Source organism: Dama dama, chromosome 1, assembly GCF_033118175.1.
Source record: "Dama dama isolate Ldn47 chromosome 1, ASM3311817v1, whole genome shotgun sequence".
NCBI classification, from domain to species: domain Eukaryota; kingdom Metazoa; phylum Chordata; class Mammalia; order Artiodactyla; family Cervidae; genus Dama; species Dama dama.
Window position 1 is genome coordinate 35,383,810 of NC_083681.1, and position 14,521 is coordinate 35,398,330.

The 14,521-nt window shown below is 50.3% G+C and overlaps 1 protein-coding gene across 1 annotated transcript; it reads right to left on the reverse strand.

Moving 5' to 3' along the window:
* Positions 1-6,959: 6,959 nt before the first annotated feature.
* MYOD1 (myogenic differentiation 1) lies at positions 6,960-8,678 on the reverse strand. Its single transcript, XM_061131072.1, has 3 exons — positions 8,049-8,678; positions 7,473-7,551; positions 6,960-7,210 (listed from the first exon to the last, which is right to left on the reverse strand). Exons 1-3 carry the CDS (start codon positions 8,676-8,678, stop codon positions 6,960-6,962), a joined length of 960 nt encoding a protein of 319 aa, XP_060987055.1.
* Between the last annotated feature and the right edge of the window lie 5,843 nt (positions 8,679-14,521).

Genomic DNA, 14,521 nt, shown 5'->3' on the forward strand with positions numbered 1-14,521 from the left:
AATGAAGTACTTTTAAGCTGCTACACTATGGATGAACCTTGAAAATATGCTAAGTGAAGGAAGCCATACACAAAAGGCCACCTAGTGTGTGGTTCCATTCATATAAAATGCCTAGAATAGGCAAATCCACAGGGACAGAAAATACCTGAGTGGTTGCCTCGGGCAGGGGCGAGGAGAGAGAGTGGGGAGTGACTGCTAAGGGGTATGGGTTTCTTTGGGGAGTAATATTTTGGAATTTGATAATGATGATGGTTGCACAAAGCTGCGGCTATAGTACAAACCATTGAATTCAGCACTTCACCAATGTGAATTTTGTGATATGTAAATTGTATCCCATTTTTTTTTTTTTTTTTTTTATTGTGAAAAGTAAAAGAAGGATCAGTAAACCAGGAGACTATAGATAATTTGCTTATGCTAAGAAGAATCTGTCATGGTGCCAGCTCCCTTATCTGTAGAGGACCTATTTTGTTATCTTTTTCTTGAGCCTCTTTTTCTTTTTTTGGGGGGGGGGGGGTTGTGTGGTGGTGGGGGGTGTTATCTTTTTCTTTCTCTGAAATGCTTTAAGTTAGTTTCAGAACTGGAACATACCTTTTAAATTCACTAATTCATTACACAGAGAGAGAGCCCAAGTCCAAAAGGGTGAAGCCACATTCCCAAGGTCTCAGAGCTGGTCAGGGGCACAGCCAGGCTGACATCCTGGAAAACATGTGGCCATTGACATCAGCTGGGACTTGCTCTTTGCTTCTACCGGGAAAGTTCTTTATGAATTAATACCCACAATTAAATGTTATCTGGAAAAAAAAGTTAACTATACAAAAGTGACGCTGTATGGAATAAAAACAAACACTACACAGCCTCACATCGTCCCCCTTAATACTAGTGAGCTGTGTGCCAAGGATTTAAGCGTTTGATAGGAGAGAAAAAACTTGAGTTAGAACCAATTTACTTTTTTCCATCATTATCACCATCACCATTTTGGTCTTTCTCTTCCTTCTCATCTCCTCATCCTTTCTGCCTTCCTCTTCTGGATCTTTTTTTTCTTTTTTTTTTTTGCCTTTTTCAGTCTTGCCCACCCCTTTCCACCCACATTAGGCTGTATATTATTTAATTGCCTCTTCATGTGGTTCTATAATATCATTTTCTATACAGATAATTGAGAGCTTATTCAATCTCTCCCTCAACACAGTTGATCAAAACTTGTTTTGATATCATTGATAATTTAGGAAAATTTCTTTCAGGCTTACCACTGTATTGGAAACATCTATTGAAAAGTGTATCTAAAACATACACTTTTAAAATTGTCAAATTTGGCAGAGGCTCCATCAAATTTCTCTCATCTATGGACTATAGGAGTTCAAGGTATTTTGAGTTTTCAGTGATTAATTACAAATGCTTTTAAATTGGTAATGTTCATTTAAAACTTTGTTGATGCTAAGGTCTCGTTATAATGGCATATTATGAATTTTATTCTATCTTTGTTGATGTCACTATTTTGTGTTAGACCAGCAAAAAACTTAAATCGTTTTCCAATATGTTCATATAATTCACTCTTCTTTGTTGATTAGATTACCAAACAATGCAAGAGTCTTATCAATAATTCTGTTCAAAAGTTATCTCTTTTAATAAATTGCTTTTTGTTGTTGTTTACTTGCTAAATCATGTTTGACTCTTTTTGTAACCCTGTGGACTATCACCTGGCAGGTTCCTCTGTCCATGGGATTTCCCAGGCAAGAACACTGGAGTGGGTTGCCATTTCCTTCTCCAGGGTATCCTCCTGACCCAGAGATGGAACTTGCATATTCTGCATTGGCAGGTGAGTTCTTTACCACTGAACCACCAAGGAAACCTGCCAGTACATTTTTCATACTGGTATTATTTTACATAATTAAGAATTAAGCGAATGCTAGTCAGAGACAATTCCATTTATAATTTGTCCTAGGATACTACATCAAAAATATTTTAAATATATATATATATAATATATATATATATATGGTGAGTCATGGCTCTGAATAACACTTTAGAGAATAATGTTTACAGCACTGCCTGTATCACTCTATCTCCACAGGAAAATAATCATTTTCTCTTTATGCTAAAGATAATGAAATTTAATGCTACAGGAGTAGCATCCTTTTTAAAAATAATTTTTAACAATGGAATTTCAATTTATCATCATTCCTCTAATGAAGATAGAATAAAATCATACCTTTAAGCATACTAACAAAGAACCTGAAAGCAAAAATTTGTATTTAATCATTATTCAATAGATTATAGATATATTTCAAATTTTAAGGAATTAAATTACACTAACAAAATATACAGTATTTTCACATGTAAAAGGGCTTATTAATTCTAAAAGAGTTCTCAGATGGACTTTGATAAGAAAGACAGGTTTAAATATGAAGAATGCAGCCTGTTCAAAATTAAGAAAAATGCCTTGAACTTACGAGGGCAACAGCTACATTTGGTATGATCTAAATATATGTTGGGGATACAATTGTCTTCTCAATGTCAGAATCACTATAACTTATTTCATTGTTCATCATTATTGCTTCTGTTTTATATTTCATTTACTTAAAATATATTCCATTAAACCCAAATAAGATGTATACCTCTTGAGAGGACCTCAACATGCCCATAAATGCCACCTAACATGAGGGGGGAAGTCAGAATAGAAACAATGGTCATAACTAGTTTCCTAAAATATTTTACTTTGAAATATGTGAAGAAAAAAAAAAAACAACTAAACCATGTGAACCTATTTCTAGGGCTTTTCATGCCAGGGACAGGACCTAAAGCTTAAATGTCCTTAGCTTCCAGGTACACCAGCTTTGACAGTATGTTCTGAGGACTTGTGTGCTGTTGCGTGAGCACACGTGTGTAGAGACACACACATGTCTCTATGGAGAGCATGGCCCAGTGTCTCCTCAGATCCAGCCCAGGTGAAAATGGCCCCAAGAACAGGGATGTTTTATCTACACTGCAAATGGGGTTCAACTAGATGTCCCCCACCTCTGGCTCTGCCCAGGGAACTGAGATGAAGAACAGGTCAGGAGGGGACCTCAAACCCCATCATCCATGGGGTGATTCAGTCTCTAGCTGAAAGTGTTAGTCACTCAGTCATGTCTGACTTTGCAACCCCATGGACTGTAGCCTGCCAGGCTCCTCAGTGCATGGGATTTTCCAAGCAAGAATACTGCAGTGGATTGCCATGGGCCCCTCCAGTAGATCTTCCCAGTCTGGGGATTGAACCCAGGTCTTCTGCATTGGCAGGCGGATTATTTACTGTCTGAGCCACTCTGGTGGCTGCTATCTAGCTACTCCCCTGCATCCTGACACACTCTCTTCCTCTCTCCTTACTTCCTCCACAGAGGCTCAAGGGCCGGGCCGCTAAGCATGCAGTCTTTGGAACCTCTCTGCCTGGGTTCAAATCCTGCCTCATGATTTAAGCTGATCTAGTTGAAGTTTTTTTCTGGGAATTTTCAACCTGGAGTTAAATGGTGAGGTAACTCTCTCGAGTAGCTGCAGAAAACCAATATGGACCAGGAGAGAGAGAAGGCAAGAAGGGAGCGTGTCAAAGAGCAAGAGGGGCTCCGGTCCCAGCTCTCAAGGCCCACGGGTGCTGTGGTGCTTGCAACCCTGCTCCCTTATGTGAATGGCCCTTTGTCCTTCCAACACATCCCCTGCAGGGTTTAACCTTGTTTGAATTGGGTTTCTGTCACTTGTAACCGAAGTGTCCTTGACTAAATGTGCCCCCATGCCTGCTTCTTCTTCTCCAGAGGTCTCTATCTCTGTAACAGCACCAGCTTCCACCCTGAAGCAAACCAGAGCCCAGAGTCACCCTTGGCTCCTCCTTTTCCCTCCTTCCTCGGGGCCTCCAGACACAAGGCTCTGTGAAGAGTTCAGTGTACCTGGCCGCAGAGGTGAGTGAGGACTGAAGTCCTGCCTGCTCTCTGTCCCTAGCCATGAACCCTGGTGCAGGACAGTGTCCTCGGGAAAGAAGAGACCCCCTTTTCAAATTGCACACTAGCTCTCTATAGGCTATAGTAACCCTGTAGGCTACTGGAGCCGTCGTGTATATACAGGAGCTCATAGCCCTCTAGGCTACTGGTTCCTTAGTGCAGAAGCTCCGCCTCCTCCTCCATTTGCCGGATTACTCTCTCATACCCCATCATCATCTCTCACTGCAGCCAGCCTCCCTTTACTCCTTATGGTATACCACCATTTCTAAAATCACTTGAGTCTCTATCTAGCGGCTGTTTCCCTCTTTAAGCTGTGTGAAGGTAGGAACTCTGCCCTCATGTTTCTCCGTTGTCCTGTCAACACCTACATTTTATCTGGCATCACTGTCTCTACTCCTATGCTTTCTCTCCCATCCCCAGTCACTATCCCAGTTCAGGCCACACCATGTCTCCTCTGAGCAACCCTGGTGGCCTCCTGACAAGTCTCAAGTCTTGTTCCCTCCTATCCATTCTTCCAGCTCAGACTGGTCTTTCTAAAATACAGATTTCTTTGTATCCTTCCCCTGGTTAGATTCCTTTATGGCTCCCTATGGCCTTCAGGATAAAGCCTAGTTGAGGTCCATTGTGACCCCGCCTCTGCCTTTTCCCCATCACACCTCTGGCCCCTTGTGCACAGTTTACTTTTTGTCACCTCTGGGTCTTTGGCCTTTGCTATAACCTCAGCTTGGAGCATCCTTCTTTGGCTCCTCTTTCCTGGCCAACTCCTTCAAGATTCTTCTTAGGGTCTGCTTGCTGTCCGTACCTTCTGTTCCTACTGCATTCCTCTCCACATACATCCCCATTCTAGCACTTAATTCATCACCATGTAACCAGCAGCTAAAAGATCCAGCCTCCCAAAATGCGTGCATCCCAAGGTCAGAACTGTGTCCATGAGTCTCTGTCTTCACCCAGCCTGGGATCTGGCATCTTTTGAATGAATGAATCCATGAATGAGCCCCAAGAGGTCTCAAGGGAGTGTAAAGAACCCCAAGGCAAATCTGGGGTCGCAGCCAGATGAAAAGTGGAGAATCATTAGCAGCAGTGAAGAGCCCTGGGTGACTCCCCAGGGGCCCTGCACTGGGGAGAGCTGAGGCTCTCCTAGAGCAGAGAGCAGAACCCTAGCTGTTCCTTCTGCCATTATGTCTTGCCTGCATTCCCCAGGCACTCTCCACACCTGCCCTTCCTGGGTGAGAAGAGCCCTTGAAAGTGGGCCTGTAAGGTTTTCAGGGGAAAAAAACATTTGTAGGAGTGGGATTATAGGAGACATTGAGGTCCTGGTGACGAGTGTATGTGAATTGGGGTTGGGGTTGGGCTGAACTTTTGCCAAGCCATCCATCCGGGGTGTGCTCCCAGAGGTACCTCTATGTGTGTGCGTTCCCTGTGTATGTGTGTACCCTGAGTATGTTTGTGTGTCCCCTGTATGTGTGTGTGTGTGTGTGTGTGTGTGAGGGGAGGTCTGTGTCATTGTGCATGTGTCGTCTTCTTTTGTTTCTCAAGACACAGTTCAAGTGGCACCTCTTCCAGGAAGCCCTCCCCAGCACCCTGACTAAATCAGTAGCCCCTTCTCAGCTCTCAGGGTGTTTATAGCTTGAAACCAGCACTGATGCCACCTGAGGCGATGCAGGTTTGCACGCTCCCCTCTCCCTGCAGTCTCTAGACTCGTGTCTTCTTATGAGATCCGACAGAGCCAAGATGCTGTAAGTGCCTGGAAGTACCCCTTCACACTCATTTCGTTTTTCCTCATCATGCTGTAAGCACCTTATTTATCATACCTACGAGGATTTCGAGTGGCATCTGGGGGACATAATTTTCCAGGGATTCTTCTGGACACCATACCTGGCTTCAGTCTTTGTGTCTGGAAGGGCGTGATTCTCAACCGTATGCACTTTACAATCAACTGAGTAGTTTTGAAAAGTACCAGTACCTGGCTGGGGGTATCTGGGGGGCAGATACTTTAAATCAGAATCTCATGGACCTTTTATTAACTACTCAGATCGTCCTAATATCCATCCTGACATGAGAACTACTGATCTGTGTGCTGTGACGTGCTGTTACGGTCAGAAGAACCTCCTCTCATGATGGAAACATACACACCGCTCCCTCCCGCAGGCCCCAAGCTTCCCCCTTGCAGTCCGTCTGCCGCCTACAGGGGTCGCTGCGGTGCAGCTGGCCCAGTTTGCGGATTTCCCTCGCTGTCAAAATCCAGTCCCCAACCCTAGCGAAAGCCGGAGCCACCGCGGTATAAATTAGCGTCTTTATTTCGAACACCTGAGCGAGCGCCCGCGGCTCGCCTGCCTGCCGTATAAACATACAAAGTCCCTGTCGCACTGCACACCATGCCTCAGAGATAAATACAGCCCGAGGGGCTCCTGCTCTGGCAAAGCAACTCTTATTTACAGGAATAGATTACAAAAGTATTACAAAAAGTGGTCCTGAACCGGGGATGGGGGGTGGGGGTTGGGAGTGGTTACCGTTACACGTGTTACACTTGGGAAGGGAGCGGCGGGAAACAGCTGAAGTCCCCAGGGGGCTCCCGAAAGGAGGGGCACGCCCCTTTAAGCGGTCGGGGGTCTTGGCGGCGGGGCTTAGGCCTGCGTGGGTCCCACCCCCCATGGGGGAGGGGGCGAGAAAGAGGAAGGGCCTGGTTCCTCAAGGGTCAGCTCCGGCCCACGGAGTAACATCAAACGGCCACCACAGCGGGTCTCAGGGAAGAGCGCTGAGTGGGGGTAGGGGGGGTTGGGGGGGATGGGGAAGGACCTTGTCCTTGCCCTGGCGTGCGGGAGGCGGAAACACAACAGTTCCCCTGCCTCTCCTGCCTCGGGAGGGTCGCTTTTAAAGCGCTGTTGGGAGGAGGGGGGTTGGCACTTAAGCGCAATCTTTTGGGCGCGAGGGACCCTAGGGGCACCATCCCTCGGGCCCGTGGGCAGCGGCGCCCCCTCGATGCGGCCGCCCAACCACTCAGAGCACCTGGTAAATCGGGTTGGGGTTCGCGCCCGCGAGGCCCTGAGGGGCGGTGTCGGGGGAAGGGGCCGGGGTGCCGCGCTCCACCTCGCTCCCGGCGGCCGCCTCCTGCGGGCCGGGAGACGACTCCGGCGGCGCGTCGGCCAGCAGAAGCGCGGGCGCGGCGGGGCTCTCGGTGGAGATGCGCTCCACGATGCTGGACAGGCAGTCGAGGCTCGACACCGCAGCGCTCTTCCCGGGCCGGGGTTCTGCGCGGGGAGGGGTAGGTTAGTATGCAGGGGTGCACAAGTCTCCCTCCTCCGAGCTCAGTGCTTTGGGGCAGACGGGGAAACTAAGGGCCGGCCAGAATTCGTGAGCATCCCATGGAATTTCAGGATGAAAAAGGAGGGAACTACATGCTTAGTATTTCATTCCCGGTACTATCGCCCAGGATGGGGGCAAGGAGGTCCTAGATAAAGAGAAGCCAGCTTAGCTCCAAAGGGCATGTGGGAAGGAGGCGCGAATACGCACCGTTGGGCGCCTCGCTGTAGTACGTGCGGTCGTAGCAGTTCCGCCGCCGGGCACCACTCGGGGGGCCGCTGTAGTCCATCTGCAAACGGAAAGGGCGACCGAGTCAGGCCTGGGAACTGCGCGGGGCGGGAGCTCCACTCCCTGCAGCCGCCCCCTCCCCGACTCCCCATCTCCTCAAATCTCAGCCACGGGAGTTCCGGGCCCGGATCTGTCTGGGTTGGGGAGCAAGGGTGGGCAGGAGCTGTCTGCAGCATGGGCCAAAGAGAGGCCAGACAGTCACCCAGGAGCACAAATCTGCATTTCGGCAATAGGGTTAAGAGGAGAAAAAGCAGATCTTCGTGTCGGCGCAGCAGTGTTCTAACAGTGCCCCCAATCGGGTGGATCGTATCCTTCCTGTGCATCACCAGAGCCCTTGGCCACCCCAGTGACAGCTGCCTGGGGCACCGGGGGTCCACTCCCTGGAAGGTTCCCCGCCCAACCCTCCCACCAAAGGGCCAGCTCCTCGCCCTCTGGTAAATACATTCCTGATATACCAAGAGCTGCCCTCACTTCTCTAGCCCAGGGTCCTGGCCTTACCATGCCGTCGGAACAGTTGGAGCGCGGACTGGACGCGTCCGAGTCGCCGCTGTAGTGCTCGCCGCCGCGGCCGGGAGGTAATGGGCCAGGCGCGTAAAAGGCAGCGGCAGCGCCAGGGGGCGCGGCGTCCTGGTCGCGAAGCAGCGCCTGCAGGCCTTCGATATAGCGGATGGCGTTGCGCAGGATCTCCACCTTGGGCAGCCGCTGGTTTGGGTTGCTAGACGTGCAGCGTTTGAGCGTCTCGAAGGCCTCGTTGACTTTGCTCAGGCGGCGCCGCTCGCGCATGGTAGCAGCCTTGCGGCGGTCGGCGTTAGTCGTCTTGCGTTTGCACGCCTTGCAGGCCCACAGTAGACAGCGGCCCGCCTGATGATGCCCGCTGGGCGCGCGCACATGCTCGTCCTCGCGCGCGCCCGGGGCCGGGTGCGCGGCTGCTGGGAAGTGCGAGTGTTCTTCAGGCTTCAGGAGCGCGCCCACGTGCACGAGGCGCGGATCCAGGTCCTCGAAGAAGCGCAGGTCCGGGGAGTCGAAACACGGGTCATCATAGAAGTCGTCCGCTGTTGCAAAGTTGCAGAGAGAGCCGTCGGGGCCCGTCAAGTCTACGTCGCGGAGCGGCGGCGACAGCAGCTCCATATCCCAGCGCGGGGCGGCGCGGTCCTGGCTTTGCCCAGCCTCAGCGGCAGCGGCAAGGGTTGCCAGAAACTTGCTGCGGTTCTGGAGCCCCGGCAGTGAGATAGCAAAGCACTGAGGGTCTGAATGTATAACCAGCTGTTCCCCACCCTCCCCGGTCCTGTCCCGCCTGAGGGACGGACGGCGAGGAGAGCCGCGGCAGCGCCCTGGGGCCTCCCCACCCCTACCTTCGCACCAGGCTCCCAGGGCTATTTATCCCGTAGTAGCCCAAGGGCCCCCGAGCCCGAGCTAGCGGCTAGGGGCGGGGGCGCCCGAGGCCAATAGGAACAGAGCGGGGAGGAGCTTGGGATCCCCAGGGCGGCAGCAGGGGCCCGAGACTGGCCAGCCCCCTACCCCTTGACACCCGCGCGCGAGCGCTCGGGCCCCTCCCCAGGCGGGGAGGACAGCAGAGGTTGGCAGCCCTACGCAACTGCACTTGGCTCCCGGGCACACTCTTTCCAAATTTCTCCAGCACTGGACTCCTCGTGTTTCCGCGGGAAACGCTGGCAACGCGCGCTTACCTTCGGGCTGACTTTGGGGTCCCCTCAGTCCACTGATTTGTGGGGATCCAGAGCAGGATAGGGGTAGAAATCAGATCGGGAGAGATCTGGAAAGAGACACACGGCAATAAGGCAGAGGTACACTCAGAGCTGAGATGGTGAGACGGTGAGCGGTAAACCCAAGAGGCTGAGACATTGAGGGAGCAGAAAGCTAGAGTCAGAGGCAGGAAAATGAGCAACGGGAGATAAGACCCAGTCCCAGTGGGGGAACCTGAGACTGAACGTTGCGGTCGTCCCGCTTGGTCAGCTCCTGCCTCAGGGACTCACTCAGAGGGTCGCGGACCCATTTTCTCTGCTCGCTTGGAAACCCAGCCGCATCTACACAGGAGTCGATGATCGCTACTAAAGCTTCCTGCCAATCTCTCCAAACTCAGGTCCTGTCCCAGTCTGGAGGGAAGGAGACAAACTTCTGCCCAATTCAACCTGTGCGTTTCCGCAGGGAGATGTCCAGCGCGGGTCTCGGACGCGATGTCTCTTCTGCTGGGGAAAAAACGTCCGTCTCCTCTGGGCTCGCCTCCACCGCGCGCAGTGCTGCGCAGGGAAAGTTCATTGCGCAAAGGCTTAGAACGCCGAGACCGCCTGAGAACCCGACTTCAGGGTGGAGTCTTTGAGAGCGGAGTTTGCTGACCAATGACCGGAACTCCACAGTTCCCTGTGTGATTTTGTAGAAGTCACACTTTCTGAACCTCAGTTTCCCCACTTTGTAAATCTGAGGATATCAATAGCGATCTCTCAGAGCGATTGCGGTGGTGGTGAGAATCTAAAGAGAGCAGAGATGTGGGAGCCCTCAGTCCGAGGTACAAGGATATACTAACAAGAGGGCTTGCTTCTGTCGTCGACGCCAGCTGGACAGCTGGAAGGTGTGCTTCCTATGGCCTTCTCCGCTGTCGGCTGGGGCACTGAGGCCCCAGCAGCCCACGGGGGCCAAGGCAGTCTTAGGGCTAGGCTTCTGTGAAGGCCTCAGGGCATTTCTCCCCAGCCAAGACCACAGGAGAGACTAGTAATAGAAGGAGGAGGTAGCCTCTCGTGGAACTCTGGCTCTCACAAGCTCTGGGGTGGTCTCTGTCTCCACTCCTGTAGGGTGGCTCAGCCTCCTCCTGAAACTTCAGTCCACACCTTCCTCCCAACACCTGGGCTAGAGATCTCTTGGACCAGACACCCCTACTGGGTCCCTCCTCCTGGAGCCCAAAGATATAAGCAAGAATGATCCTTGTTCCTTTCCCACTAACTTCTGGAAGCTGTCCAAACTGGCCCTCTGCGCTCTAAGTCACTCCTTCTCTTGTCTTTCGGAGCCCTATCTTCTTTACTTCTCTGCCACTTGTAGTAGTGCTGAAGGTCCCCCTTTAGGAAGTGCTCACCTCCCCTCACTCCATACCACCACCTTCACTTATTCATTCAGCACACCTCATGGAGTGTCCACGATGTACCAGATACTGGTCTAGGTGCTGGGGATACAGCAGTGAACAAAACCAAGGCTCTGCTCTCATGGTGCTCACACTGTAGGGTAGGCTGGCAGATAATAAACAAATAAGTAAGGGAATGTATGATGTCAGGAGGTTATAAGTTCTATGAAGGAAAATAAAGCAAGACAGGGAAAAAAGTGGTGGAGATTATTTCATTATGTGGAGTGGTCAGGGAAGACCTCTCTAGCTTGATTCCATTTGGGCAGAGACCAGAATAAAGGGAGGGCAGAAGCGGCTATCTGGAATCAGAGAGAAGGACGAGCATGTGCAAAGGTCCTGGGACAGGACTGTTTATCAGTTTTAAAGTACATGAAGGAGGCTGGTATATCTGAAGCAGAATGATCAAATGTGAGAGTGGTAAGATATGGGGTCAGAGAGGGAACAAAGGATTTGTATTTTGAGATGGAAATACAGGAAAGCCTGAGCAGCAAAGAATGTTACCATCTGACTTACATTTTAACAGGAGCAAGCTGGCTATGGAGAGCAAAGGCACAGCAGGGAGACCAACTGTGGCCACTGAAATAATCCAAGTGAGTGGTGATGGTGGCTTAGATCTGGGTGGTTACGATGCTGACCACTGGGATGGAATCTTCATGATTTATTTGTGATTGGATGTAGGCAAAAGAGAAATTTGGATGACTCCTGGAAGAATGGAATTGGAGAAGAGCAGGTCTGTGGATGGCAGACCCAGAGTCCAGGATGGCACAACATTTGAAATGCATTTTCAACATCCAGGTAGAAAGGTCGAGTAGGGAGGGGGTTTATGAGGTTGGAGTGAAAAGGGGAGGTCTGGGCCCCTGGGTGGCCTGACCACTCCACCTCTAAGACATCCCTCGAGTCTCTGCATCTCCACTGTAACCATCCTGGACTACATGGCCAAACTGCTGGCCTGGATGCCCACCATAGCCTCCTGGTTCCTCCTCTCACTTCCACTCTTGTCTCAGTAGGATCCATTCACTACATAGCAGCTTGAATAATCTTTTAAACATGTACATGGGATTATATTTCTGTCCTGCTTCAAACTCCGTAAAGCTTCCCATTGCATTTTAAATAAACTCTCATCTCCTCACCTGGGCTATCAGGCCATACATGAACTGGCCTTAGCCAGTCTCTGCAGTTGTGCCTGGACCCATCATCCCCTTTGATCATTCTGTGCTAGCCTGACCTTCTTTCCTGTCTGCCAACACTCTGAGCATGGTCCTACCTTGATGCTTCATACTTGCTGCTTCTCTGCCAAGCCCTTCCCAAGACTGGCTGCTTTTTATATATCAGGTCCCAGCCCAAACTTGCCTCCTTGGAATGTCTCTGACCATCCTTGCTATGGTAGCTGAGTCATGTCCCCCTGCTCATTTTCTTAGCACAGCCACTCTTAACTTCTTAGCTGGTTCGCTCATTGATTGATGTGGCCCCAAGAAGTCAAGGATGCTTTGTTCACCATGGTATTCTCTGAAACCATCAGAGTGGCTGTCACATAGTAGGAACTTGATAAATGTCAAATGACTGAATGCGTGGCCTCAGAGCCTTGAATCTCTATGCATATATTTGAACATCTTGAAAAGTGTCATTAATGAGACTGCTTGTATTTCTTCTCAACAGGATAGTCGCATACATGATTAGATGTTCATGCTGGGTCACTCTTCCCAGGCAAGACTCAGGTCCACCTGCCTGAAGCATGATCTTTTAGTTCATCAAATATGCATGGCCTGCTGCAATATTATACTGCATAGCATGTATAGTATGCATAGCATACTATAGGAAGCTTTGGTGCTTATAATAAACTTGAGTCTTTTCCTTTGACTTACAATGAGGAATGTGAATAGTTATCATATTAGTAATTTAGTTTGAAATAAATATTTCTTCCCACTGGTTCAAGACTCAGCAGAATGCTTGGCACATTGTGTGTGTGTGTGTGTGTGTGTGTGTGTGTGTGTACACATGTGTGTGTGCTCAGTTGTGTCCGACTCTTTGCAACCCCATGGACTGTAGCCCACCAGGCCCCTTTGTCCACGGAATTTTCCAGGCAAGAATACTGGAGTGAGTTGCCATTTCCTCCTCCAGGGGATCTTACCAACCCAAGGATTGAACCCCGGTCTCCTGCGTTGGCAGGCAGATTCTTTATCACTGCACCACCTGGGAAGGCAGGCACATAGTAGGCACTCAATAAATGTTTCTTGGATAAATGAATCAAACTCCTTAATTGAAGGGTACCCTGAGATTTCCAGGTAAAGCTCTTCAAGCCATTTATTCATGCAAATCTGGATTCTTCTCAAACCTGAGCAAGCAAAGAAAACACAGAAATATATTGGATTCTTAGACTTAAATGATCACAACTTTGCTTTTTGTGTTTTGCATTCATAAAAACCACCTCGGGGCTGTCATCAAGGTGCCTTTACAATAAGTAAATGTTGTATGTTCAAATTTACCAAACACATTTAATATTTTATCTCTTTTGGCTTAGAAATCCAAACTCCATTGACAGTTTTTAACTTGATATGTAGCTTCGTCTTCTTTGGAAATTAGGAAGCATGGTTTTAAAATGCATACACATTCTGGGGGTATGATGCCATTTTTCTATTAGACTTCCTAGTGGGATTTTGTTTGCTGCAAGGCTTATGCTGCTTGAAGAGCTTGGGATATACTGAACTTGGTGACCTTTATAGACCTTTCCAGGGCTGGGCCCCATGCCTGCCTGGGGTCACTCTCTTGGACAGGCCACCACATCTTTTGGCAAAGGTTTGCCAACACCACCGTCCCATCCCTGTTGCCAAAGATCGGGGAGAAGTGTCTGCCCGGGAACCTGGGACCTTTGAGTTGTATGCTGGCTTGGGGGTAGAGAGGGAAAAGGAAGTCAAGTCTGGAAGCAGAAAGAATCCAAGCCCTTACATTGTAGAGTCTAGTCAAGGACTTGTCCTGGGAGAAGCCAACAGCAATGAGCTGAGGGACCTATGGAGGGGGTTTCCCCCAACGCCTCTCCTTCCATCTCAAGGCTAAGCAGAGTGGTGGGCTGTGTGATCTGGAGCAAGGGCACACCTCACCCCGCCTGAGCTTTGCTTCTGGTCTTAACAATGAGGGGCTCCTTTGGCAGCAGGTAGGGAGGGAGGGCTCCCTTCTCTCTCCACCCTTTCCAGTCCTCCCTCCTCAATTCTCTTGGCCTGCCTGCCTGGGGCTATAAATGGAGAGCTGGCCTCTGGGCAGGAATGCATGCCTGGCTGGGCCCCACAGAGTTGCACCCTCAGGGAGCGGCCAGCTCCAGGGCACCCGGCAGCCTTTATATATATATATAGCCTCTGGAAACCCAATCCAGCCTGCACCTGCCCCGGTCTTCAAGCACCCTGCCCTTGCCCAGGCTGGACCTGTGGCCTCTTCCCCCGGGGTTGGCACAGGCCATGTATCTGCTGGGGGAGGAGACATGCCACAGGGCCAGAGGGTGAACACAGGAGTGGGCCAGGTGGGGGACGGCCAGCCTCAGATCCCCTCTCCATCTCCCAGCTTCCCCTTCCTGCCCCTGGATCCACCTCGATAACCCTGTTCTGTCTCTGCCAATGAGATCCTTAGTCCTGCACTGAGGCCAGTCTGGGTTGATGAGGACAGTAATAGATGCGGTCCTAGATTCAGGGTCAGGGTTCCAGAGATCCTCCACAGGTGGCCATATTTCCCACTTTGCAGTACTCCCCAGCCTCCCACCTACAAACAGGGAGTCTAGTAGTTGAACTGGGAGTTGGAGAAAAGGGGTCCAACTGGGAGTTGGACAGGGAAGGGGACAGGGAGACCACAAATGACAGGT

Coding starts and splice junctions, on each gene's coding strand:
- MYOD1 (XM_061131072.1), bottom strand. CDS start 8,678: ATGGAGCTGCTGTCGCCGCCGCTCCGCGACGTAGACTTGACGGGCCCC. Junction 7,552..8,048: donor CCAACTGTTCCGACGGCATG/GTAAGGCCAGGA, acceptor TTCCGTTTGCAG/ATGGACTACAGCGGCCCCCC. Junction 7,211..7,472: donor CTACAGCGAGGCGCCCAACG/GTGCGTATTCGC, acceptor CTCCCCGCGCAG/AACCCCGGCCCGGGAAGAGC.